The sequence below is a fragment of the Triturus cristatus genome, chromosome 11, assembly GCF_964204655.1.
Source record: "Triturus cristatus chromosome 11, aTriCri1.1, whole genome shotgun sequence".
NCBI classification, from domain to species: domain Eukaryota; kingdom Metazoa; phylum Chordata; class Amphibia; order Caudata; family Salamandridae; genus Triturus; species Triturus cristatus.
Window position 1 is genome coordinate 278117454 of NC_140594.1, and position 24144 is coordinate 278141597.

The 24144-nt window shown below is 41.7% G+C and overlaps 1 protein-coding gene and 1 long non-coding RNA gene across 6 annotated transcripts in view; one reads left to right on the forward strand and one right to left on the reverse strand.

Annotated features, from left to right (window-relative positions):
- LOC146784024 (uncharacterized) overlaps positions 1-24144 on the forward strand; it is a 324690-nt gene that overhangs the window by 198086 nt on the left and 102460 nt on the right. The window contains exon 3 of the long non-coding RNA XR_014970884.1: positions 20247-20276. This is a non-coding gene — a long non-coding RNA (uncharacterized LOC146784024). The remainder of the gene's footprint in view (positions 1-20246; positions 20277-24144) is intronic.
- The window catches only part of LOC146784025 (SEC14-like protein 2), a 418275-nt gene that overhangs the window by 79679 nt on the left and 314452 nt on the right, over positions 1-24144 (reverse strand). For all 5 annotated transcript variants that reach the window (XM_085635841.1, XM_085635839.1, XM_085635840.1 and 2 more), the window contains one exon: positions 22022-22161. In XM_085635841.1, the coding sequence (XP_085491967.1) occupies positions 22022-22161 (140 nt within the window). The remainder of the gene's footprint in view (positions 1-22021; positions 22162-24144) is intronic.

A 24144-nucleotide genomic window follows, 5' to 3' on the forward strand; every position in this document is an offset into this window, starting at 1 on the left:
GGCTACACAATTTGTGTCACACGACAGCCTGCCCCGGCTGCTCCACCTTCGTAACCGGATGCTCGAATACTATGGAACATTACCACTGGCAACCCTGAGCTTGGCCTATGGATTGTCCTTCCGGTTTTCATACTTTACCTGCATACAACCTGTTTTTCATTGCCTAGACTGTCCATTCGAATGGGCTCTGGATTTGTGCCTGTCAAACTCGGTGTCTCCCGCCCCGGATTATGATCGACTAATGAGTCCCTTAGTGGCTCATGAGTTAGACAGTTCTGGTGTCAGGATTATGGCCTGTGGGGCGGCACATGGAGTCCTAGGGAATTGGGACATCGGTACGGCTGCATATGACTTCTGGCAAGAAGTTATCTTGAAGAACACGCCAGTTGTCCTCTGATGGTACTAAGGCTCCACTTGTCGAGGAACATGTATGTTCATTTCCCTTATTACACTGGATGGCAGAAACTTTTGCAGAACATTCCAATGATTTTCTCTTGGAAGCGGTTGCTACTTAGTGTGCATATACGTTGATGGATTAACTGGGAGGTCATCCGACTTTCCTTTGCACAGAATTTTTTAATTATATTTTTTCTTTTTTCTTTCACCATTGGAGCTCTTTGAGCATTGCCATTAATTTTCCATTTCGATAATTTTTTATTTCCCGTTTCTCGGTTTTTTTCCTTTTCGAACTTTCACTGCCCTTTATTTGAATTTCAAATCCGTGCACTTAGTTCCGCTCTATCGAACTTGAACTCTGCGTTCCCTGATTGTATCCCTACTGGCTAGTGGTTCGATCAAGGGGGGGTGTAGTGAGGGCTGCAATTTAGATACATGCATTGCTAAGTTAGCATAACCGCGTTAGAAGCTAGAAAGCCGTCTTGCCTCTTTAGCTGCTTTTGCACGCGACACTGTAGTTACATGTTATTATTTGAAAAATGCTTGCTCGCCTTTTCTTCACATGAGAACTGTCTGTTGTTCACATCCTTAGCCGTGAGCTGCGACCTTGGTCTGAACACTGTGTAAAGAAACAGTCTGGGTCGCTAGACAATGCATGTTTTCGAGTTCAGGTTGATTGGCCCACTATTTAGCCATAACACGAACGCAGCTGCAAATACCTGAAAGTCGAGTGCTTTTAATATTGCAGGCTGCATGCTTAACACACATTCTGAAGAAGAGCTTTCCCAGGAGCAGAGCACACCTGATCCTGTGATGTGATCCAACTAAGCTGATCTTTACGGTGTGGGGTTCCCCATTCAAGCCTAGAGACCTTCTATTAGCCTAATAATATTAGTTTACTAGTGAAGGGAAGGTGGTTGTAATCCACTGTCATTTATAATATGATTTCTCCCTTTATTTTCTATGGTATTGTAACAATGCTAATGGTTTTGTTTTTAATTGTTTGCCTGCTTATGTTAGCCAAAGTACTGCATCTTAGGACGCGAGGTTTATAAAATAAACTCTTTAAACTTTACCGTGTCTCTGTTTACTCTTGTTGTGGACTGATATGAGAATAATTACGAACAGGTATTTCTGATTCCCACCATTCCTGAGAGTACTCTAAGTCGCTTGTTCTGGGTTGTCTATACATTGGGACCGCCGTGATAATACGGATAACGAATGGGACACTGATGCTGGTCGGATAGGGGTTCTAGGGTGAGTTTTTGGTACACCACAATTCACTGAGGTCCTGGTTTCCTGCGCATAGTTCTGTGCATGAGCAAAATCCCTGCAACACCAGTAGACAGTCCCCAGGTAGGTCTGAGGATACCACAACTCTCGTTGGGCCTTTTACCCTTCCCCAGCTGAGATTGACAACTGCCATGGAACAATCTGTCCTGACAGTGCTAGTATTGGGAAACCCTTTTTGGGTAGCTGTTGCGCCTTACACATTTAATAAATAATAATAATATTAATTGGGCGCTTGGTGAATCTGAACAACTAGAATCTGCTGAGGACACACAAGTTTATCAGTCACCATAGTGACAACGGCACTTGTGTCCCTGTAAGCTAAATATTCCTGACCATTGATGGGAGGATGTTGGTTGTATTTCCCTACGTTAGTGGGACTTAAAATAAGGGTGGCAAGCTCAGTGCCACCATCACAGACTAAAACAGCCTGAGTGGGTGTCCTGACTAGGCCAGAACACACTTCAGTACCCAAGGGTAACCCATCTAAACTCTTGGGGGCACTACTACTACCAATGCTATTTCGAGGGGCACTAGGAGGTTTAGGAGTAGTAATAGCAGTATTGTTGCTATACTCAGCAAAATTGGCATCCTTTGCCGAATGGACATTTTCCCTACACAAATAGCACCAAGGTTTCTATTTAGAGGAGGAGGAGATTTGGTACCCACCCCAAAGGAAGATTTTTGGGACCTTCAGAAGTCTCTTTTCTTTAGATTTCTCCCCACCTTTCTCTTAGGCCTTAGAAGAATCTTGCTTCTTCTGGTCACCACCACCATAAGACTTTTGTTTCGCCCCGGTGCAGAACAGCTTGTCTGCCTTCTTTCCCAATTCTTGGGGGGAGGTCAGATCCGAGTCCACCAGGTACTGGTGCAGTTGCTGATTTTGACAGTCGTTAAGGATGTGCTCCCTCACAAGTAAATTGTACAGTCCTTCATAATCATGCACATTACTTCCATGAAACCAGCCTTCCAGAGCCTTAAGAGTAGTATCTACAAAATCTACCCAGTCTTCAGTGTGTGTATTTTGTGTGTCCCTTAACTTAACCCTGTATTGCTCAGTGGGTAACCCAAACCCACCAATGAGGGCACTCTTCAAGACTTTGTAATTGTCTGCATCTTCTTCCTTTACAGCAAAAGAAAACCACAGGATAGCTGCCCACGGCCTCTGAGGAACCTTCTGGACTTTACAGCCCCGCTCTAAAGCAGTTATCCACTTGTGAATGTGTTAAGGAGGGACTATCCTGCTCAAATTCCTAGTGTCAAGGGAGTTTTGCCTGGCCATAGGTTCACTAGTGCTGCCACCATGAGGATTCTAATCCGAAATTCTTCATAGCCCTCTCGACTTCTAGGGTTTCCTTATCTAGGGCCAACTGTTCCTTCTTGATTCTGAGCATGGCTCTCTCACATTTGAGCAGGTGGTTTTACTTTTCTAAAGACTCCTCCCTCTTGCTAGAGATGGAGGTCGCTATTGTCGTGGCAGAGAAGGTTGAATTATCGTAGGTGCACCTGAACCTTTTGTACCCTCCCAGGAGGAATAAAGGGGGACCTACCTCTAGACCCTCCCTCTGTGTCAGTAGAACTATTCCCTGAGGGACTAGAGTTCTCCAGTAAGGGGTCTTTAGACTCTGCCTGGACATGCCCAGAAGCAGATTCATGGGTGTTGGACACTCCTGGCTCAACTTCTGGGGCATCACCACCCATATCCAAGTTATCCTGCCCATCTGACCTTTTTTCTTGGTAGCAATAACTATTCTCCTAAGTTTACTTCACTGTTAATACGCAACTCTACAAATGCTTCTTGTAAATAAATCATCATAGTCTTGAGTAAGGCCTCCATGCCTTCAATCATTGTTTCAATTAAATGCTCAATATTTTGCCTCAAACAATCCTAGCAAGAGGCAGATTTGCTAGTTTTGAGTATTTAAAGTATTTGTGAGCCTCTCAAGTAACAACGTTTTTGTGCTTTAGTGCATCCCATGCACTGCTCATTTGTGACTTTCCACCCACTGTATTCATTTGTAAGTTTCACACTCAAACACTATGTTTCTGGTGTTCATCACTAACACCTCATATCTGAGCTTAGCCATACATCTCATTCTGCATATCTCACTATACCTATCTTCTGAGAGCATCTCATATGTGTCTCTCACAGCAGGCTTTTTCACATTGTAAGCATCTCTCTTCCAAACAAACACTGTACATCTCATTATTGTGAGAATCCCACACAAGGCTAATTCTTATTGCAAATTCATCTCATAGGACTTCTTATATTTTTGTGCAAGATAATGTGTTTGAGTGCACTCTACACTCATATCATCCATATGCAGTAACGCCTCTGATAGATTAGACAACAAAAGTTTCTGTATTGTGCTGTATACTTTGCGATGCATTAAGGGTTTCTCCACCCTCCAGCCACAGGAATGCAGGCGATAAACTTTCAGTGTTTGAGGAACTATTCTACGCTCTCCTTCTTGTGCCCTGCTAGACCAGCAGTATCCAAATGGGGTTCCAACTGACTTCAATTCTTAAACAGGCACATAGAATCGTATATCATACTATTCAACCTGCCAGCCTTTGGGTGGTCTTCCACAGAACCGTTTGCCTACTTACCTCCTATTTTTGCTGATCTTTTTGTTGGCCTTAGGACTCCGAGCACTTTACAACTGCTGACCAATGCTAAAGTGAATATGGTTCTCCCCTAAAAATGGTAATATTGGTGTATACACAACTGGCATATTTTATTAACTTGTAAGTAACTGGTACACTATATACATAGTGCCTGGAAATTAAATGCTACTAGTGGGTCTGCAGCACTGATTGTGCCACCCACACAAGTAGCCCTTTAAACATGTCTCAGGCCTCCCACTACAGAGCCTGTGTGTGCAATTGTACTGCCATGTCAGCTTGGTATTAAAAACCTCTTGCCAAGCCTTAAACTTCCCTTTTATTACACATAAGTCACCCCTAAGGTATGCCCTAGGTAGCTCATAGGGCAGGGTGCTTTGTTACTAAAAGGTAGGACATGTATGTTTCAGTTTTTCATGTCCTTGTAGTGAAAAACACCTACATTTGTTTTTCACTACTATGATGCCTACTCCTCGTATAGATTAACATTGGAAATTCCTTAATACATTCTTTTAAGTTAGAATTCCTGGTTAGAAAGAAGTAGCTGTATCATGTTTTATATCTTTAGAATGGCAATAATAAATCATCTTACTGGTAAGGTTGGAATTCACATTACTATTTTAGATATGCCTTATTTAGTAAGTGTACATTTCTCAGCTCTTACAGCTCTGTGTGCCTGCAGCCTGTCTGCAATACACTCCAATATTAGTTCAATTACATTTTGAGGTTTAGGAATATTGTGAAGAGCATTCAGTTTATTCTTCCTTTTTTTCATCATTTCATCACACCTCTGTATGAAGATGTAAGATACAAAAACATGTTTTTTCATAATTGGTCTACTTGCTTTGTGAATGCAAATAACAATTAAATCATAGTTGCAAACTGTGACTACATGCCTGCCTTTATCAAAGTTTCACTACAAAACTATGCAATTGTATTCAGTTAACGGAGCGTACGGCTCTCATTCAATGGGCAATTTGTATTGGGTCACTGGAAAGTTCAAAAGGTTGTCCTTGTCCCCCCTAGAAATGTAGTATCTCCTACGCCCCTGGTGCTCTTCTATTGGGGACAGTTCTGTCAACAGTGCGTGTTAAACTCATTGAGCAATAGTAATGCACACCCACCTGTAAATACACCTTATTTGCATTCCACTCCTGACATACCTATTAATGTTTAGGATATTCAGAGATATGTAAGCCTACGGTTTCAGCATACAATCTATTAAGTAAAACCACAAGCTGTAGCTTCTATGTAGAAATGCGAGGTCTGTCGCCTCCCCACTCCAAGCAGAGCACCAAGTCCATGTCAGAGAGGGTGCGAGCAAGATAATTACTAAATTATAGCAAAAAACAATCAAAAAGGGAGGGATAGAAACATATGTTATGGTCACTAAGTTTCCACAAAGTAATGTATCTTAACCAAAAGGGAGTGAACTTAATGATTTGCTGGTCTCTTTACGTACTAGTTGTCAACTCGAAACCCTCAACCAAAATTGGCCACTGATGGTGTTAAGTGATAAACACTATGCTGTAGTATCAGGCGTTATCATCATTGGGTTTCGTACCTAGGTACTTGCTTCCCTAGGTGAGTACCGCCTCCTCTTGAGGAAAAGAACCGGTGGGATATGTATGGGTGAAAAATGTTCAAATTACCTCCTATATCTAAAAATTGGCCTTTAATATGAAGTGCAGTATACAGGGGTAAGATTAAAAATCGTTGTGATGTCTATCGGACGTGTAAATTGTCTTTAACATCGCTAGTGTACGGGCAACGTGTTTCGACCCTTGTTGCCCAATAGGGTCTAGGCCTTTGTCAGGACCAGTGTTGGAGAGATTCCTTGTTGTGACTTGTAAGTGTACTTCAAGCAGAGATGTATTCTTCTGAGAGAATATGACGAGAGTATGTAGATAATTAGATTATCATGATCAAAACTAGATTGCGGAAGGCGGAGAGGAACGTCATCAGCGCCGGCCGAAGCAGTGGAGGAATCAAGCGGCTCCTGCTTTGCAACCGAGCCTGGAAAAAATGGATCCTGAGAAGCCACGCCATCAGTAGGTGCAGCAGGTCCTCCTTCCGCACAGAGGTGGCCCGGTGTGTCGTAGACTGGGCAGCGTATCGGTGGTGGTACCGCCGATAACGGCGCTTCGGACACGGGTGGCGCGGTGGTGACTTTTTAGGCAGTGGTAGTGTCAGCACCTGTGTCAATTGCAGCCGCTTCCACGGCAGAAGTTTCGGTCTCCGTACTGCCCCATTATTGCCCATGAACCTGACCCCTGTGACCTGGTGGAATTCGGGGGGAACCCAAGCTATCAGAAGGTGCTCCCCTCCCAAGGTGTAGACCAGGCGAAGGTTGTGGGAGAACCCGGCACGCCTCTTCAGGACTGGGTAGTGAGGAGGTGTTAGTCCTGACGAACTTCCCCTCAGCTCGTAATTTCGGTGGCTTGTGAACAAGAAGGATAAAGGTAGGCCCAGAGGTCTACCCTGTGAAGAGGGAAAGATTGGGCTATCTAGTGGTTTGGTTGGGTTCTTATTCCTGGAGATTCGCCACCCCATCTCTGGCCGCAATGGAGACCTGAATTACATCTTTCTTCGGCAACAAGTTGAGGAGGCATTTGTTTTTGTTTAGTCTAAGTTTCCTCTTAGCACCTACGTGACCGACTTTAAGGGAACTCTATCCATCAGGAGTGAGTGTGAGAAGTCAGTGCCCGTTTTCCTTTAAACTCAGGATTTTATTTTTTTAAACCTACTGGGTTTAGTTATAAAACATCTATAAAGGGTCTGGTAACATGAGACCAGGAATATTTAAAATCTATCATGTTTAACTTCAAAACAACTATAAAGTGATTGGCACTGTGAGCCAAATATCATCCATAAAGTGACCAGCTGTGTGAGTCAGATAACTGTGGGACCATGAGATCTGGTCGCATGCGTGGAGCAGTGCTACAACAACATAACAGGCAACAGAAAAAGAAAAGGGGCAAATATGACTGTGAGGCACAAGGTGGAGAGCCAGCCTCACAATGTGGAGAAAAGTTAAATATATCAACAATAATTGCGACCTGTTCCCTAAACGTTTGTCCGTTAAAAGGTCCGGAGGAGTATTAAGTAAAGAATCCCAAAGAGACCTTACAGTTGACTATTATGGATTATTTTTCTACAGAGGAAATAAAAGAAAGGAAAAGATCTCCTGGAATACAAAAAATGGCCAAAGACGACATAACCACAGAAATAAGCAGGATAAAATCAAATATAATATCATCAAATTGTATACACTTCCCAGGGGAAGAATTAATGAATAAAGATATGGCAGCTGCCGGCATCAGTCCTCAAAAACCATTAAAGATAAATAATAATATGGCTTCTAAGTGCTGGGTCCTCATTCCTTGGTCGTAAAAGCTCAAGATCATGTTCCCTGTTCTACAACTATTTTGACTAAGTCTAGAGGCACAAAAAGTGGGTCTAGGAATGGGAAAAAAGTAGCATTCAAGGTTAGAGTTGGATCTGAGAAAGGCTTAGAAAATGATGAGAAAGTTTGTGAAACACCTCATACAGGGCCTTTTGGCATTTGTCATAAAGAGGATAATACGGTTAGTATATCATCAGGAAAAGATTCAAACTCAACTGATGATGACCATGCGTCACTCAATCACCAAGAAACCTAGCCTTATCCAATTATAATAGGGATCAAATCTGTCATAATATGAGTCCAGAAACTATCTTAAGCCCTAAGAACCAGAAAAATTGATTTGAATTAGATTCTTTTAGTCTAATATCAACAATCAGGAGATCCAGTTCTGGTTTGAAAACGGCATTGATTCCCAAATTGACAGACATTAAGTGTGCATATTTATCATTTAAATCTGAGAATGCCGACCCCATGAATAATCCTCTTAATTCAGCTGATCTTTCCTTATTGGCCCAATATAATACAAACTTCTCTGTGGGAAGAAGAACAGAGGAGGACTGTATAGAGATTCAATCAGGAATATGGGGCAGTTTGCTCAACACTATGGATACTATCACCAATGCCCTGAATTACCATTCTGATGAAGTGAATATTCAGATGGATCTATTGAATACTCTTGCCCTCTGTGTTGCAGGGATGGACATCAAACTACTAAATTTGACAAACTTAGTAGTAAGGGCACAAGCTAATAGGGATAACCAAATGATCTCCTATAGGTGTGCAAATAATATATATAAAATATCCAGCTTACCGACTATAGTTGGTTCTCTTGTGGATGAAGTAAGATTAATGTCAACGTAGAATAAAACAGAGCCAGTAATTTCAAACTTGAATGATCATTGCTATGGCCAAGACATCAAGGCACCAACTGCCCAAAATGTTAACAGAATAAGTATGGAAGATCAAGTAAGGTGGGAGATGGAAATAAGGGGGTTAATAACAATGAATTACAAAATGATTTAGATCTAGAATTACATTCCATTAACAAGGATAAAAAAAGAAATAACAGTATAATTGAGCAAGGAAGTATATAGGTCTCGTTGTTGGATATTTGTGAAATTGAAGCCAATAAACAAGAAATAGCAACAAAAAAAAGGTCGCCCAAGTATTAATTACTTTAGAATCATCTTTTAACTCAAAATCAGGTCTCACCAAAAGAACAAGCAAAAAACAAAAGAAAGCACATAATAAAATAAACAAGAAAAATAAATTAACTCAACTCAACTCAACTCAAAGTATGCTTTATTCGAATTTCATTCATAAAAGCAAAATACAATTTTACAATAAAAACAGATTCATACAACAGTTTTAAAATAGAATTAAATTCCAAACAGTAATATCGAAATACAAGACATACTTCTTAAAGTTTTCTGACTTGATTACTAATCCTGTTTTTAAATTAAACGTACCGTACTATTAGACAATAGGGAATTATAAAAATGATAAGAATGATTTGGATAAAAAGGTAGATTAAAAAAACATACAAGTTAAAAAATGCAGACGAAATAACATAGCAGAGAATAGTCAAATGACTAGCAGTCTCTATCTAATCAAGAGAATAGTCAAGTGACTAGCAGTCTCTGTCTAATCGTCCACGCCCACCCTAGATACTTTGCAGTGGCTACTGAAATCCAAGTCAAAGTGCTAGTGCATATAATACGCAGAGCGACAGTGCTACTGGTGGTCCCCAAGTTTTTACACATCGGGGACAGCCAGATACGCCTTGGGGCCAGATAGACTTTACAGGAAAATAGAAAGTGACCGATCGTTTCTTTGGTAATACCACAAACAGGGCAGTTATCACAGAATCCACCTTCCCATTTAGCTGTCAAATATCTGAGGGGAAGTGCACCTGCTCTGAGTTGGAAGAGGAGCTTTCTTTCTCCTGGCCTGGTTATAATGTCCCAATAGGGTTCAAGACAGGGATACATCTTGGCCTCTAAGAATTCTCCAGTCATAGATCCAGCACTGGAGCTACTCCAATACCGGGAGGCAACCATCTCCCAGTAAGTTTCTTTCAGAGTACTTTTAGATGGAAAAGTCGCTCCCGCCGGGTCTTCCCAGAGTCAAGACATACCAAGCTAAGTCAAGGATGTCTTAAGTGATTTTAACCACCCGATTTTGTGGTATACGTCAGATCTTATAATGTCTAAGAAGCCCTCGGCATAATGGGAGAGCACAGGAGTCGTCCATAACCTACGCCAATACAAGATCGGACGAAGCTTAACCAAATCTGAAACTGCTCTTCTACCCAAATCGTATTTGAGGGGCAACAATGGGGTGCTTTTAGGGACACCAGTTATTGCCCTGAGAAATTTATTCTCCGAGGATTGAAGTGCAACCACCTTCTCGAAGCCCCAAAGCTCAGCACCATAAAGCGCAGAGCCTAGGGCCTTCGCTTCATAAACCTGAAGGGCAGGTTTTACTGGTTTGGTTAAGGATTTTCTATGCTCTGTGCAAATAGCACCAGACAGTTGCCTGTGTCTAAGTGTGGCAATATCAATATGATGCCGCCAACTCTTCTCACTAGATATTTGTAGGCCTAAATATGTAAAAGTATTCACTACCTCTAGCGGGCGGCCATTCAAAGTAATTTTGGACTTAAGACTACGATGGGGATTAAAAATCATAAGTTTTGTTTTGGCTGTATTAACCTCTAAGCCATACTCCCCACAAAATTGATCAAAAATAGACAGGGCACGCTGCAAGCCGCTAGGGGTTTTAGATAAAATGAGCGTGTCGTCTGCAAACATTAAAATGGGGATTTTAATCCCAGCTAAGAAGGGAGCATCCACTTGAGCAGTAAGCATGCGGGCGACAACATCATTAATGTACAGTGTGAAAAGGACGGAAGCCATTGAGCATCCTTGTCGAACTCCCCGCTCGACTGGAAAGTCCGCAGTTTCCAAGCCCAGTCCCCCCCACTGAATTCTAGCAAAATTAGATTCATGGAGCCTCATTATCAGGGATAGTAACTCACTTGGTAAACCCTGCTTCTTAAGGACCAACCATAACTTAGACCAGGGAACAAGGTCGAAGGCAGCCCGCAAATCGACAAAAGCCGCGTACAAGCTGCCTTCTCCCAGCACGACGGTCCTCCATTGCAACAGGGTAAAACGAAAGACCTGGTCCATCGTACTTGTGGACCGACGAAATCCTGCCTGAAAGGGTGAGAGGGCATTGGTCTCCTCTGCCCAATCCAGGAGCCTATTGACAATCACACGCCCCACAACCTTTTGTATAGTGTCAATAAGGCTTATTGGTCTATAGTTTCCCGGCTGGGACCGGTCGCCTTTCTTAAAGACAGGTATGATTACTGCACCCTGCCAGGATGTTGGTACCGCTGCACCCAGTGCAATAGCATTCATGAGAAGATGAATGTACTTACACCATCGCTCTTTATCATTAACGAATACGTCAGCTGGGACACCATCGAGACCAGGGGCACGTCCACTAGCCACTGTGCTAAGGGCCATTATAATTTCATTGATACTAAAGAAATTATCTTGGAATTGATTTACACTTGTAACTGTCCCTTGCACAACATTATTTGGCTCAGCATACTGGTTTTTAAAAAAATTTACCCATTCATCTTCTAGTACATTGTTATCTGGGGGATCGGGTAAACCCGAACTTCCCCACTTAACAATGCGCCAGAATAACCTGGAATCCTTCCTATCACTAGCTGCCTTTAGCTCGGACCAGTGGTGCTCGTCCCAGGCTTTCTTAGCCTTGGATATTCTAGCTTTGTAATCCTTTCTAGCAGATTGGATTACAGTAGATTGCCCACCCTTAATGGCATTACCTAAAGCTAGTCGAGCATCCCTACACTGGTCGTTGTACCACATTACGGGCTTAAAGGCTCTGGTCCCTTTGTTTTTCACAGGCTTAAGGAAATGGTATTTAATTGTACAGAAAAGGTCGTTATGTATTCCTACTACCTTATCCAAACCAGTGCTAAGTGAATTGGAGTGCTCTATGGCCAGTATTGCTTTATCAACCTGTCCGCTAATATTAGCAATAACCTGTTGATTAGTTACTATGTTTTCCCACCTTAATCTACGCATGTCGTTAGTGGGGACAATCTGGGGAGGGACGATCTCAGTGAGGCCAGTGGGCCGGTTAATATGGGACCACCATTTATGGATTGCGCACAGGGGGTTGTGATCGCTCTCTAACCTCCAAACAACCTCCATGTCGCAAATCAAGGGCCATAATTTAAGACTACATAAAACGTAGTCAATCCTGCTATTGTATCGCCCATTATCAAATGTACTGGTCCCATTTTTGTCCCTACAGGTCCTTCCATTTAGAGCTCTTAAACCCTTTTCATAACAGAGGGCGTTTAGACTAATCACATCATCAGTCCAACGCACAACCGGGGTGAGCTCCAATTTAGGAACTCCCCATTGCCGGTCCTCTTCGTCCCCAAAGAGATCATCTTCATTGACTAGGGGTTCGAATGTTCTATTGAAGTCGCCCGCAATGACAATGTTGTTGTTTAGGGAGTGGGTATCAAGGTGACAACCCAAGGCTGCTAAAACCTCAGACCTCCCTCCCCTGTGACTCCTGACATAAACATTATAAATATCCAACGTTCCTAATTTATCTGAATTCATTTTAATTAGTTGGATATCTCTATGGCTGGTGTCAATATCTTTGATGACTATCTTTAAACTCTGTCGTACCCAAATAGTTAGTCCCCCCATAGGTCTCCCCTTTGGGCCCTTTAGAGCAGGCACAAAATAATTCAGATATCCCTGTGCAAAAGATGGTTCACATGACCAAGTCTCTTGGAATATGCATAGATCAAAGTTGTTGACAAAACATATCCAGTCCTCAGAACCCAGTTTAGAGGACAATCCTGCAATATTCCAGGAGAGTAACTTCCCTGTGATAACCTCGATGCCAGCCAAAGGGTTGGCAGATAGCGGAGAATCAGGGACAATAAAATGATTAGTACAAGTGTCTACACTTGCTTCTAGTACTAGATTTCTTAACTCATTGGGAGGTGAAGATAAATCAGAAAATTGCTCATTGGGGGCTAATAACGAACCCTTGAAGTGATTAAGTCAATCTACATCTTCCAGATTTGCTAGTGCCTCATAGCGGTTTCTGAGCGGAATGAGAGGATTGGACTGGTTACAAAGTAGGGCCCCCGGATTAAGAGTGGGAACTGGTTGAGGTCTTGGATAGAAATAAGTCAGTTCCCAGGTAGTGATAAAAGACCTCGCATGATTTGTGTGCCAGTTAAGAATATGACTGACAGCTCTAGGATCTCTAAAGTTAATTATAATGATGTCCCCATTTATATTCTTTGGTGAATTTCCCAGCCAGGATAGACGCCGGACATGTAAAATTTCCCCGTTTATATACGAGGGAAGAGGGCGATTCTGTCCAAGCCAGTGAATCACTTTGTTTTTTAACTGGAAGTGGCCCTCAATTGCTCCGTCCTTTAAAGTTGGAACACCCGCAAGAACAACTACAAGAGGGACAGCTTCTGGTGGCAACTCGATAGAAAAAGGCCTGTGTATCTTTACAATAGGAATTGAAATGTGACCTTTACTGTCGCATATTGTACCTTTTTGTGTTAGGTTATTTTCTCCCAAGGAATCTCTGTCCTTGTTTAAAATGGTGTGTTGCAATGACTTGGGGAGAGTGGTTCTCCCTGCATTAATCACGTTATTAATACTTGGGTGATTTTGGGGAATGGACTTTGATGATGAAGGAATAGGGGATAATACGACAGAAACTGGGACAACAGGAGACACTATAGTTGGCTTTATAAGATTCATAACTGATTCCCTATTATTACCTATTAGCAATTCTACTTTATCAAGCCTTTTATCGATTGATTTTAAACTCTCAATAATAGGTGACATAAGAGATCTAAATAACTGTTCTATGTTGCCCAATAACTCCGTGATAGTTGTATCATTTACAGAACCAGATACAGACGTGGCTGAGAAAGATGTATTGGCAGTACAAAATGTAGAACCTTTGTCAGTAGAAGCCAAATCAGAATTACGACTGGGTTTTTTTTTAACTCTTTAGTGACTCTGAATCTATCTTTCTCCTTTTTCTAGGTAATGGGCCTGGAGCTTTAAATTGCCTAGATAAGTTAACCTTTTGAGATAGGAGCTTGATAGCTTGTGGTGGTGACTTGTTTAATACAACTAGTTCAGGAGTTAAATTAAGGGGTAAGGGTGAGGCAATTGGGGACAGATCATTAGTTGACTCAGTTAAAGAGATTAAGTTTCGAGATAGTGTTGAAGAGTCAACATTACTAGAGATATATGGAACTTCTTTATGAGAGGGTCCAGTCCTAATTGGGGAGATGACTAAATGAGAGGGAGCCACAGAGAATGGCGTATTTTTAATAAGCTCAATAGAGCTAAGACTCTTCGCCCTTAATTCCGCAAGAGTGGCATCCCGTTCTATTCCCGAATTAATTTTAAATAAATAACCATCAAGGGTCCCCTTGTTTACACCTTCAGCCATATTAACCCCTTCAGTGCCCATGACGAGCTGGACTCGTCATGGGCTGCGGTGGCGCTGTGCCCATGACGAGTCCAGCTCGTCATGAACTCCGCCCGCTAATACAAAGCGCGGCACTGGGCGGGGAAAGGGGCGGGCATGCAAGGGGTTAATGATGCTAATGCAGTAACCCGCTGTAAGTGTTGCGTACAAACGGAGCAAAGAAAAACAAAACAAGTATATAGGTACAAGTACACTAAGTAATCAGTCCAGGAAAAGAAGCACAAACATTAGAACAGAACAATCTAACAATAAGAGAGTGAGCCCAGCCCGGCCTCCTTCGGCTCCTGAGGGCTACAGAGGGCCTGCCCTTTGCCCGGGCTTAGCCCGGCGCGACCCGCGCGCGATCCCGCGACGCGGGGTGTAGAGTTATTTTTGTAGCGCCTTCGGGCGCGAAATGCCAGGTGTCCGCTTCCGGTGGGCTGCAACTAGGGAGCCTGGGAGTTGTGGTTTACAGCTCCCTCCACACAGCGGTCGCCGATGTCACTAGCGCGACGGCGGGAGGGAGCGGCCAGCACAGCAACGAGAAGGAGACAACCCCCAAAAACAGCCAAACAGGTAGGCGCAGCACCAGCTGCAGTTCAGGAAGAGCGTATCAGCCAAGCATTTCAGGCAACCCCCGCTCCGCCGAGCGCAGAGTCACTTCCGTAGCGCCTTCGGGCGCGAAATGCCGGGTGTCCGCCTCCGCCTCCGGCGGGCTGCAACCAGGGCGCCTGGGAGCCGTGGTTCACAGCTCCCTCCACACAGCGGTCGCTGATGTCACCAGCGCGACGGCGGGAGGGAGCGGCCAGCACAGCAACGAGAAGGAGACAACCCCCAAAAACAGCCAAACAGGTAGGCGCAGCACCAGCTGCAGTTCAGGAAGAGCGTATCAGCCAAGCGTTTCAGGCAATTCAAGTGTTCAACATATCCCAAAGGAAGTCTACCCGGTTTTCAAAGTATCTGAAAAATTATCTTGTAATGTAATATGTGGAGATAAAGGGGATAAATAATTGAACCCCATTTAGTCAGTATAGGTAAATCTCCATCAATCGAAGATGGCCGGATTAGGATAACACCTCCTCAAAGTGTTGAAGTTTTTAAAAGTTATGTGGCTTGACAAGGTTCTATGCAAAGGTTGTAACCAGTAAACGGAGTCTCTCAGATTCACATTCAGGACAAAAACAAAGAAAGTAGAAGTAATCCTTTAACCACAATGGAGGAAAAACAACTGTTAAATACAAAATGTTTGCCCTCTTCTCCCTGTGGTAAAAAAAAAAATCAGTGTACAATCCCATGACGCCATTTTAGGACAAAATTGCGAACTTGGGGCAAACTGCTTGTGCTGAAGATAGTCAAAGAGTTTTGATGGCACAAGGTACAAGTTTAAACCCTATTTTATAATTTTCCAATTATCAATTTAAAAATAATCAAACAACAATTGGGGATAGCTGTGCTGTTTATTCCGCAAAGTTAATTTTAATACCATTGTATGTTTCAAGGGGTCAGCACAATATTTTAAATTGTGGCAATATATTTAGGCTACTAGCTTCAATACCAGAGCTTAGTAAGCTAACATCAGACGTTTTAGAATCAGTTCAATTCATGTAGGATTCTCATAACCCCAAACATTAAGCAAGTTGTACTATATGGCAAAGTGAGCAGATAATTAATAGAATTCTGGAATATCGACCACAATTTGAGAAATGGGGAATCAAGTTAAGAAAATGTAAAGATAGCTTGTATCCAACTTTGTTGATACCCAAAGTCGAGGAAGAATGACATTTACCAACCAAATCAACGACAAAGGGATTGCAAGAGGTGAATATCCATACCCTGAAAGTAGGACCACTACTCAATCCTGAACTATCCTGGCATCAAGATCACATGTAGTAATTTTGGTCCACAAATTTGTAAAGAAACACAAAAACCAGCGCTCGTGGATGATTGGGCCTGGCTACCAACAATACTTAGTGAAGGGAAACTTGATGAGAATGACTGAAAGTGGAGCAGTTTGCACAGAAAGAAAGAACCTACCAATCTTAATATTTGCTCTTGGAACATGTTTGGCTTACTAGGTTATTAGAAGATCATGACACAATACATTTTATTCAGAATTTTAAAATCTTAATGTTCCAAGAAACATGGAAAATGTGCCATGAACACATTATTGTTTTTCCCAAATATGCCAATTTTGCAACTCGCTCATCTGCTTATGGCGGGGCAAAAGGTGGGCTTTCTACTTACGTGGACCAATTAACCTGGTTATTATGCATCAAAATATATTTTCAATCACCAATCATATTTTTAAATGTTTATCTAAGTGTAAAGAACGCAGTTAAGATGACTCAGTTTTGAGTATTATGGGAATCAATGAAAATTTATCGTATCAGTATCCGGCAACTAGCCTTATCATTTCGGGAGATCTTAATATGCACCTGTTCACTAAGAACATTGGGAACGTAAAGAAGACAGGCAAAGCTATTACCAAGATGTTTTGTTCCCAATTACAGAAATGAGAGCTTTTACTGCTACAGGATACCCAACATAATCCGACAGGTGTTCCAACTTCTAAAAATTCCCGACAACGTTCTACTATTGACTATACAATTTTTCAAATAAATTATCGAAGAGTCTTATTGGGTGTTAAGTGGCCCCCAGAGTATGAAGTGATCATAACCCACATATTAATTACATTATTGTTGTCAGTGGACTACTTTCCAAAGTCAATAGTTCCTGATACATGGCCAGTTGCTTATAATCTGAAAAGGCGGGTGTGGCATTCAGCAAAACAAGAGGAGAAGTATGTCTTCGTAGTCCCTATAATAGAACTAGCACTAAATGAGGGCTGTCAAGGGAAATCAATAGCGGAAATTTGGTCAGGTCTCTGTTCTTCATTAGTTGATTGCTTTTTGGCAAAACCACCTTTTAGGGGAAACCCCTTTTTGCCAAAAAGAAATGTGTGGCATTCACACAGGTTACACCCACAAAAAAATGCTCTTAATAAAGCGTCCCAGGCTATTTGCAATATACCACATGGAGCAATTACAATTACCCAATTGTGTTTAATAAAGAATTTGAGAAAATCATATAAAAATTTAATTTGGAAAGCAAAAAGAGAATATAAGTAAGGACTGTGGGTGAAAGTGTGCCATGTGAGCAAGACAAACAACCTGAGAGCTTTTTTGGGAATAATTAACACCCTTGAGCATGGCAATATGAGAGCTAACAGTGCCAACATCCGTGCAACAGCCTGGGACCTCTTCATCCCTATCCTGTATGGGTATGGATCCACTACTGCAAATGTGTCAAATTCCAACTCTGATGTATGTATGCCATTTATGATAATCAACATACATAATGAGAATAAAGGGCATGAAAACTCCTATGATGATCAACTATTAACATTTGAGTTGCCACATGAGGACATGGTAAAGTCAATGATAAGTAGGATCCCGAATGCAGTCTTTAAAGCTAGAATGGACTTATGATAAAAATTTCTCACCCAAATGTTTAAAGACCTTGTAAAAACAAAATTGGTCCCTTAATCCTGGCAGGGCAACATAATACATCCCATTTATAAAAGTGGCCCTCCTGATAACCAAGCAAATTATAGGCTAATTGCCTTGATGGATGTAGAGGCGAAAATGTCTGCAACATTACTACTTAAAAATCTAGAGCAATGACGAGGAAAGTTATTTCAATTTTTCAAACCGGATTTTACGGGGGACAGTCCACAATTACAAACCTGCTGTCACTTACCTTGTTGGCAGAGAGAGCCAAATACATAAAGCAAAAACTTTTTGTTATGTAGATCTAAAGGCCGCTTTTGATTCTGTTCCGTGTAATCTTATTTAGGCAAAGCTATTAGCATGAGGCGTACCAAAAAAACTGATGGATATGATTTTATTGTTGTATACAAACACGTGGTTGCAGGTAAAATTGGGGGACGGAAGTTGTACCACTCTCTGCCTTGAAACAAATAGTGGCCTTAAACAGGGCTGCGTACTTGCCCTATGTCTTTTTAACCTTTTTATGACTTACTTATCACAGCATCTACATAATGTTAATGCCCACTCTCCAATCCTTAGGCCAAAGTATAAAATATTTGCAATACACAGATGATGCTATTCTATTAAGTCACACGTAAATAGTGCTTTAAAGATTGATAGTCATTTGATCAATATATATTAGCGAATGGTTTACAAATAAATACAAAAAAAACAAAATTATGATAATAGGAGCAACTAAATCAGATAAGACATTATGGAAAATTAATGGACTATCTATTGAAACAGCAGTATGAATATCTAGGAGTGAAGTTTGGTGATAGAATAACTTTTACACATCATTTTGATAAATTAAAGGCCAAAGCAACTTCATTGTCTTTTGCTTTTAGATTATTGCGAGATGAACTATTATGCCCAAGTTACAAGTGTTTACTGAAGGTAATGAAGGCGAAACTCATTCATTCGCTCACATACTGGTCAATAATTTTTGGGGCAAGGATAGCAAACTTTTGGACAATTTTATACATAAAGGTCGTTAAATAAATTTTTAGGATCCCAATAAACATTGGACACGCTACTGTTAGATTTAAGTTTGGTTTATTAAACCAATCATTGGTGAGGCAAACTGCGTTTTTAAAATGTTTATTTTCACTCTATTTATTGGATCCCGAGTCTCCTGCATATATGTACTGGCAAGAAATAAATAATAAAGTGTATATAGGCCTATGGAGATTATATTTAATGGAGAATTTGAATATCTTCAAGCTCCCATCTTTTGATTATATGGATAGAAATAAGACTGTTTTAAAACCGATGTTAAATCAATCAACCAATTTTGTTATTAAAAAAACATGCCTGGTCGGTTATTAACTCGTATAATAAAATCGAGCCCCAATCCTATCAAACTTCGTATTTAAAACCAGACGTAAGGTATAGATTGCTTGAGTTAAGGTTTGCCCACTATCCAACAAAAGATGGGATCCCAAGATGGGTAAATGATTGGCAATCACAAAATAGTAGAATATGTGGCTGCACCAATTAAACATTATTGCACATTGTGTGTATTTGCACCAGATTTTTTTATTTTTATTTAACAGAGTTTATATAGCGTGAACTTGACCCGAAGGTATCGGGTATCAGAGCGCTTTATACCAGCACCAGTTGCGTTACAAGAGGACACATACATTTTTGTTTTCCCTTTTTACGCACGGGGAGATTAAGTGATTTGCCCTGATCACAAGATGTTGCGCATTCTTGCTGAGACGCGAACCCGGTTTCCCAGGTCTGAGGTCGATCGCCCTAGCTGTTAGGCCACATCTTCTCCCAGATTGCGTCAAGAGAGGGAGGTTAACACTTTTAAAAACAATATTTAAGGAACTAGGGGTGAGAACATGTTGCCAAGCGATTATACTGTGCCTTCAAGGGCGTATTATTGAATTAAAAGTTTACTTTGTTAAGTTTATCCTCATAGCTGAGAACAACTGACTCAGGATGATGCTTTGGTCATGCTATAAAAAAAGAATGTGGCTATGCTAGTAACCATATTGACTTATCTATACAGGTATTGTAATTGGAAAAAAATCTTCACTATGTCTATTACCATTGATGATATAATATCCTAAGTATAAAGAAATCTTAAGAAGCACAAATACACTTTACACATTAAGTATCAAGATTATAATTGGACACAATACGCGTCTGCTTTATGTATAGCTTCTTTTAAGTAACTGCACAAAGACCCTTTAATTATTGGGCTGAGAGAGGTTATTATGGTATGTTATTACTACCCCAATACTTGCAATGAACGTATGTAAGAGCTCTGTTTTAAGAAATCTGTTGTTTTTATTGTAATGATTTTTATTAATTGGATAATATAGAATATATTGACTATATTGAAAACAAGACAAATTAATTGGCTAATATTGGCACTTCTTTTCTTTCAGCATGTTCTGCCAAGCGCCAGTGAGACCCAGGTAATAGTCTCTTTGATTATTTGCTAATTAAGTTTCTGTTCGAATTTAAATTGTAGGACATTTAAACTTCAATGCATTAGAACCTCTGAGGCTGGGCAAGGGTCTGAACTCTGATTTTGAAGCAGCAACATTAACATATCACCACCAGCTAACAGCAGGGCCACGGTGCAGTCCAACATGCTGTGCATTACCTGCAAAACCTCATCCTACAAGCAATGGCATAGCCAATAGGTCTCGCCTTTGGGGCCTTATAAGTATTTAGTTATGCAGTACAATATCCTTCCTGCAACAACATCAGCTGTTGCATGGCTAAACACTTATAAGGTCCCAAAGGCGAGACCTATTGGCTATGCTTGACATGTGGGCGACGGTAGATTCTGCTGTGGACAGGCGAGACAGGCTGTGATTGGTGGGGACAAGATAGCCGTGCTGAAGAGAGTCCATCGAGGGAGAGGCGACTGTTTAACTTAAAAGACGTGGGGACGACAGAAAGAGGATAGAATGTGTGTATATTTATCTTTGCACTTTATTTGTGCAGTTTTACATAGGGGATAGGAATGTGAGAGCGCTTTACGTAAGTAGAACAAGGCTGTGACATTCAAACACCGGGAACGCCAAGCTGCCGAGCGAAGAATCAAGCGGTTTTGTGGCTTTGCGGCCCACAGCTGCACGTTTCCGAGTCCTGCCTTCAGGGTCTGTGTATGCTGTTTAATTTAGAAAGAAAACAATGCGTAGTTGTCCCCCGAGCGATTAATGGCTTATATTGCTGACAGACAGGAAGCGTGGGTCTGACCCCAAAGGTAAAGGGTAAATGGTAAGTTTGGATAATTACACAGCTAAGTAGACACAGGGTGTGCAGATTCCGTGATCTCTGACCCTTGAAGTGCGTACATAGAGATGATTTGTCCATGCTGTCCGAAGCAATTGTTTCTCTCTCCTTGACACGTGTTTAATAAACACTATAAGGTGGACTGTAGAACCGGGAAATCTCCCCTCAGTGGTCTTCTCTGAATTGCTGCGGCTTGAGGTTAGGTAGTGCAAAGACTGAAAAGAATAACAAAGAAACCGGAAGAAAAACAAGGGCGCGCAAGCGCTGCAAATTAAAATAAGACCGGGAGTTGTGTTCGCGTGTGCTAAAAGAATTTTTTTCAAAAAGCTCGCGAGTGGTGCGCGTGCGCGCTACGGCAAAAGTAAAAGCAGGCTGGCGAGTCCAGATGGCGCCTGATCGGGTGCTAAAAGCTGGCGGTTGCGCGCGTGCACACTCGCGTGAACGCAAGCGCTAGGCCAGCAAAAGCGTGTGGCAGCACTTTTAAAAGCCTCTTACTAAATGTCTCGCCTGAGCAGCGTATGCGCTGGCTCAGGCGAGACCTAAAAACAGCTGACTTTTTTGGGCAATAACTGTCCCAATGGGCAACCATGCAGATCCTTATGCAAGTCTCCACAGACCAGCTGTCCCCTATAGGGTTTAGGTGTTTCCATACTAGGTTCCCTGTCGTGCCAAAGACTCCAATTAGTTCCATACTTTTTTTCGGCAGTACAAAATCTTGCTGTATGACTTTGTGTATTCCTTTTAGAAACTCTGCAGTGCCGGTATTGTGAGATACAATTTTACTAAAGCAAAGCGTACAGGCACAATTGGTCTAAAACACCCCCCACCTGGAGATTCATTAAAAGTTGGCCCATTTTCCCTCCTATCAAAAATGCAGGTACTAGGTTCTTGAAAGCCAAGTTGTTCTGCTGCCTACCTGAGGACACAGCCAGGGAAGAGCATCTCGTACTCCAGCTGCTCCGAGGAGCCACGGTTGACAGTCACACTCTGTTCATAGGTCACATTGAGCTGATCCCACTTATGGTAATTCTTGGGGATGTCCCCACCATAGTTTATCTAAAAGAGGAAGTTACAGGTTAACCACTTTCACTGCCATTTTGGAGGTCTTAAGCACTCTCTAACTACATATAAGCAAACCACAGAACTGCATAGGGGCACCATCCACTGATCAAACGAAGAAAGCAAACATGCACCAGCAACAAAAGCAGATCCTCTTCTCAGGCCTGACCTGACCATGTATAAGAGAGCATATACACAATGACAGGACCTCTGCTCACGACCCCTGGGTGCACCAGTACTCCGATGTTCACAAAAGTTAATACATTGTTTTCTATTTAACACATGGGTAAACAGAATCACTTCTTATGTCCTTTTAATTTTTGAAAATAAGAGGAGTGAAGCACAGCAGTTTGGTTAAGTGATGATGCATGGTTTAAAATGCAGTTTTCATGATTTTGAAGTCTGCACTTAACAATTTATGTGCAGTAGCACAGGAAAAGCCACCTGGGATTGACGTTCCAGTACTCTACAGTAAGCAGAGTAATGAAGATCAGTCTGTTTTGATGAAGGAAAATGTGAAAGAAAGCGCATTCACAAAAGGTATACTTGTTAAAAATGTGGTTCTAGGAATCACTTTGGTTCTGGTAAGAACTGTCTATCATTAAATATAGTGTTTTAAATGCAACACAATAAGTCACTTTGCAAATGTGTGCAACAATAGACGAAAGAAAGTCAATATATTGTATTATATTATATGCCCAAATATATCCCAGCGAACTCTGTGCTGAGTGTGGTTGAAGGAAGTTTGTAAGGATTACGATGTGTTTCATAGTGGTGTAACAAAAGTCCTCGCTGCCCGAGCTTGTGGGGTGGGGGAGGTGGGGGGGGGGGGCCTTCGGCACTGGCAGGTCCCTGGCCTGAGAGCCCCGGACTGGGTCCGGAGCGTGGGGGTTGCGGGGGCATTGCGGGGATGGGGGGCTTTATGTACTTTGCAGGGTGGCCCCCTCAAGTTACATTACTCCACTGGTGTTTCGAACAAACTGAAGCGTATTTTTGGGGTTGATGAGAAAACTTATGAGCTATATAAATGATGATTCTAGATCACCGTTTACCATTGTTTCAGAATGTTATGTTCAAAATAGTTGTAAAGTTAAACGTGTTGACGCCAATCATATGAATGTGTTATTTTTTTGGTGGTAGTATTATTCGGATTTTTCTTTTTGTTGCAACAATATTTCCAAGGCAGACCTATTTTTTGGAAATGTGTAAGTCGTTATTAAAGGTCAGCACATTGTCGATGGGTGATACAAAGTCAGTTTGGGAATGGGCCAAATAATCCTGGTGAAGACTCACTGCTTCACTGCCTGACATTATTATAATGGCCATCTAGGAACAAAGTTATATTGGGGGAGCAGGTTCTCTGTAGCCTTCCAGGATCCGGTTTCCTAATATGCTTTGTTTAAAATCCAAAACCAGTGAAACAAGAGTACCAAAAGAATATTCCAATGCATCAACATCTGCTATGATGTACCATACATTTACGGTTGTATGTCAGACCCACGCAGGTCTTTACCACGCCTGTCTTAACAACGTGGTCCGAACCACGAATGCGTCTTTACAACGCATTCCGTTACCACTCCAGTCGTTACAACAACTTGCTTTAGGAAAAGTGCTGGACTTTGGAATAGTATAATTTACTATTCCAATTCCAGTCTGTGCAACAGTAGGGAAAGTGTTGGACTTAAAGTCCAACATCAGTCCAACAGCACTTTGCTTAAGGCAAGTCCTTGTAACGACTTGCATGGTAATGGAATGTGTTGTAAAGATGCATTTGTGATTTGGACTGCATTGCTAAGGCACAGCGTGGTTCGAGCCGCGATGTAAAGGCTGTTTCCTTTTATTTACCCTAGCTTCTCAGCTACCTGGAGTGCAAGGGCAATGAACTACTCGATTGCGTTGAGCAAGGGATACTGCGAAGCTGGAAATAATATCACTAAGCCCCAAAAACTAAATCTCTCCAACAAAACGTGAAATGGCATT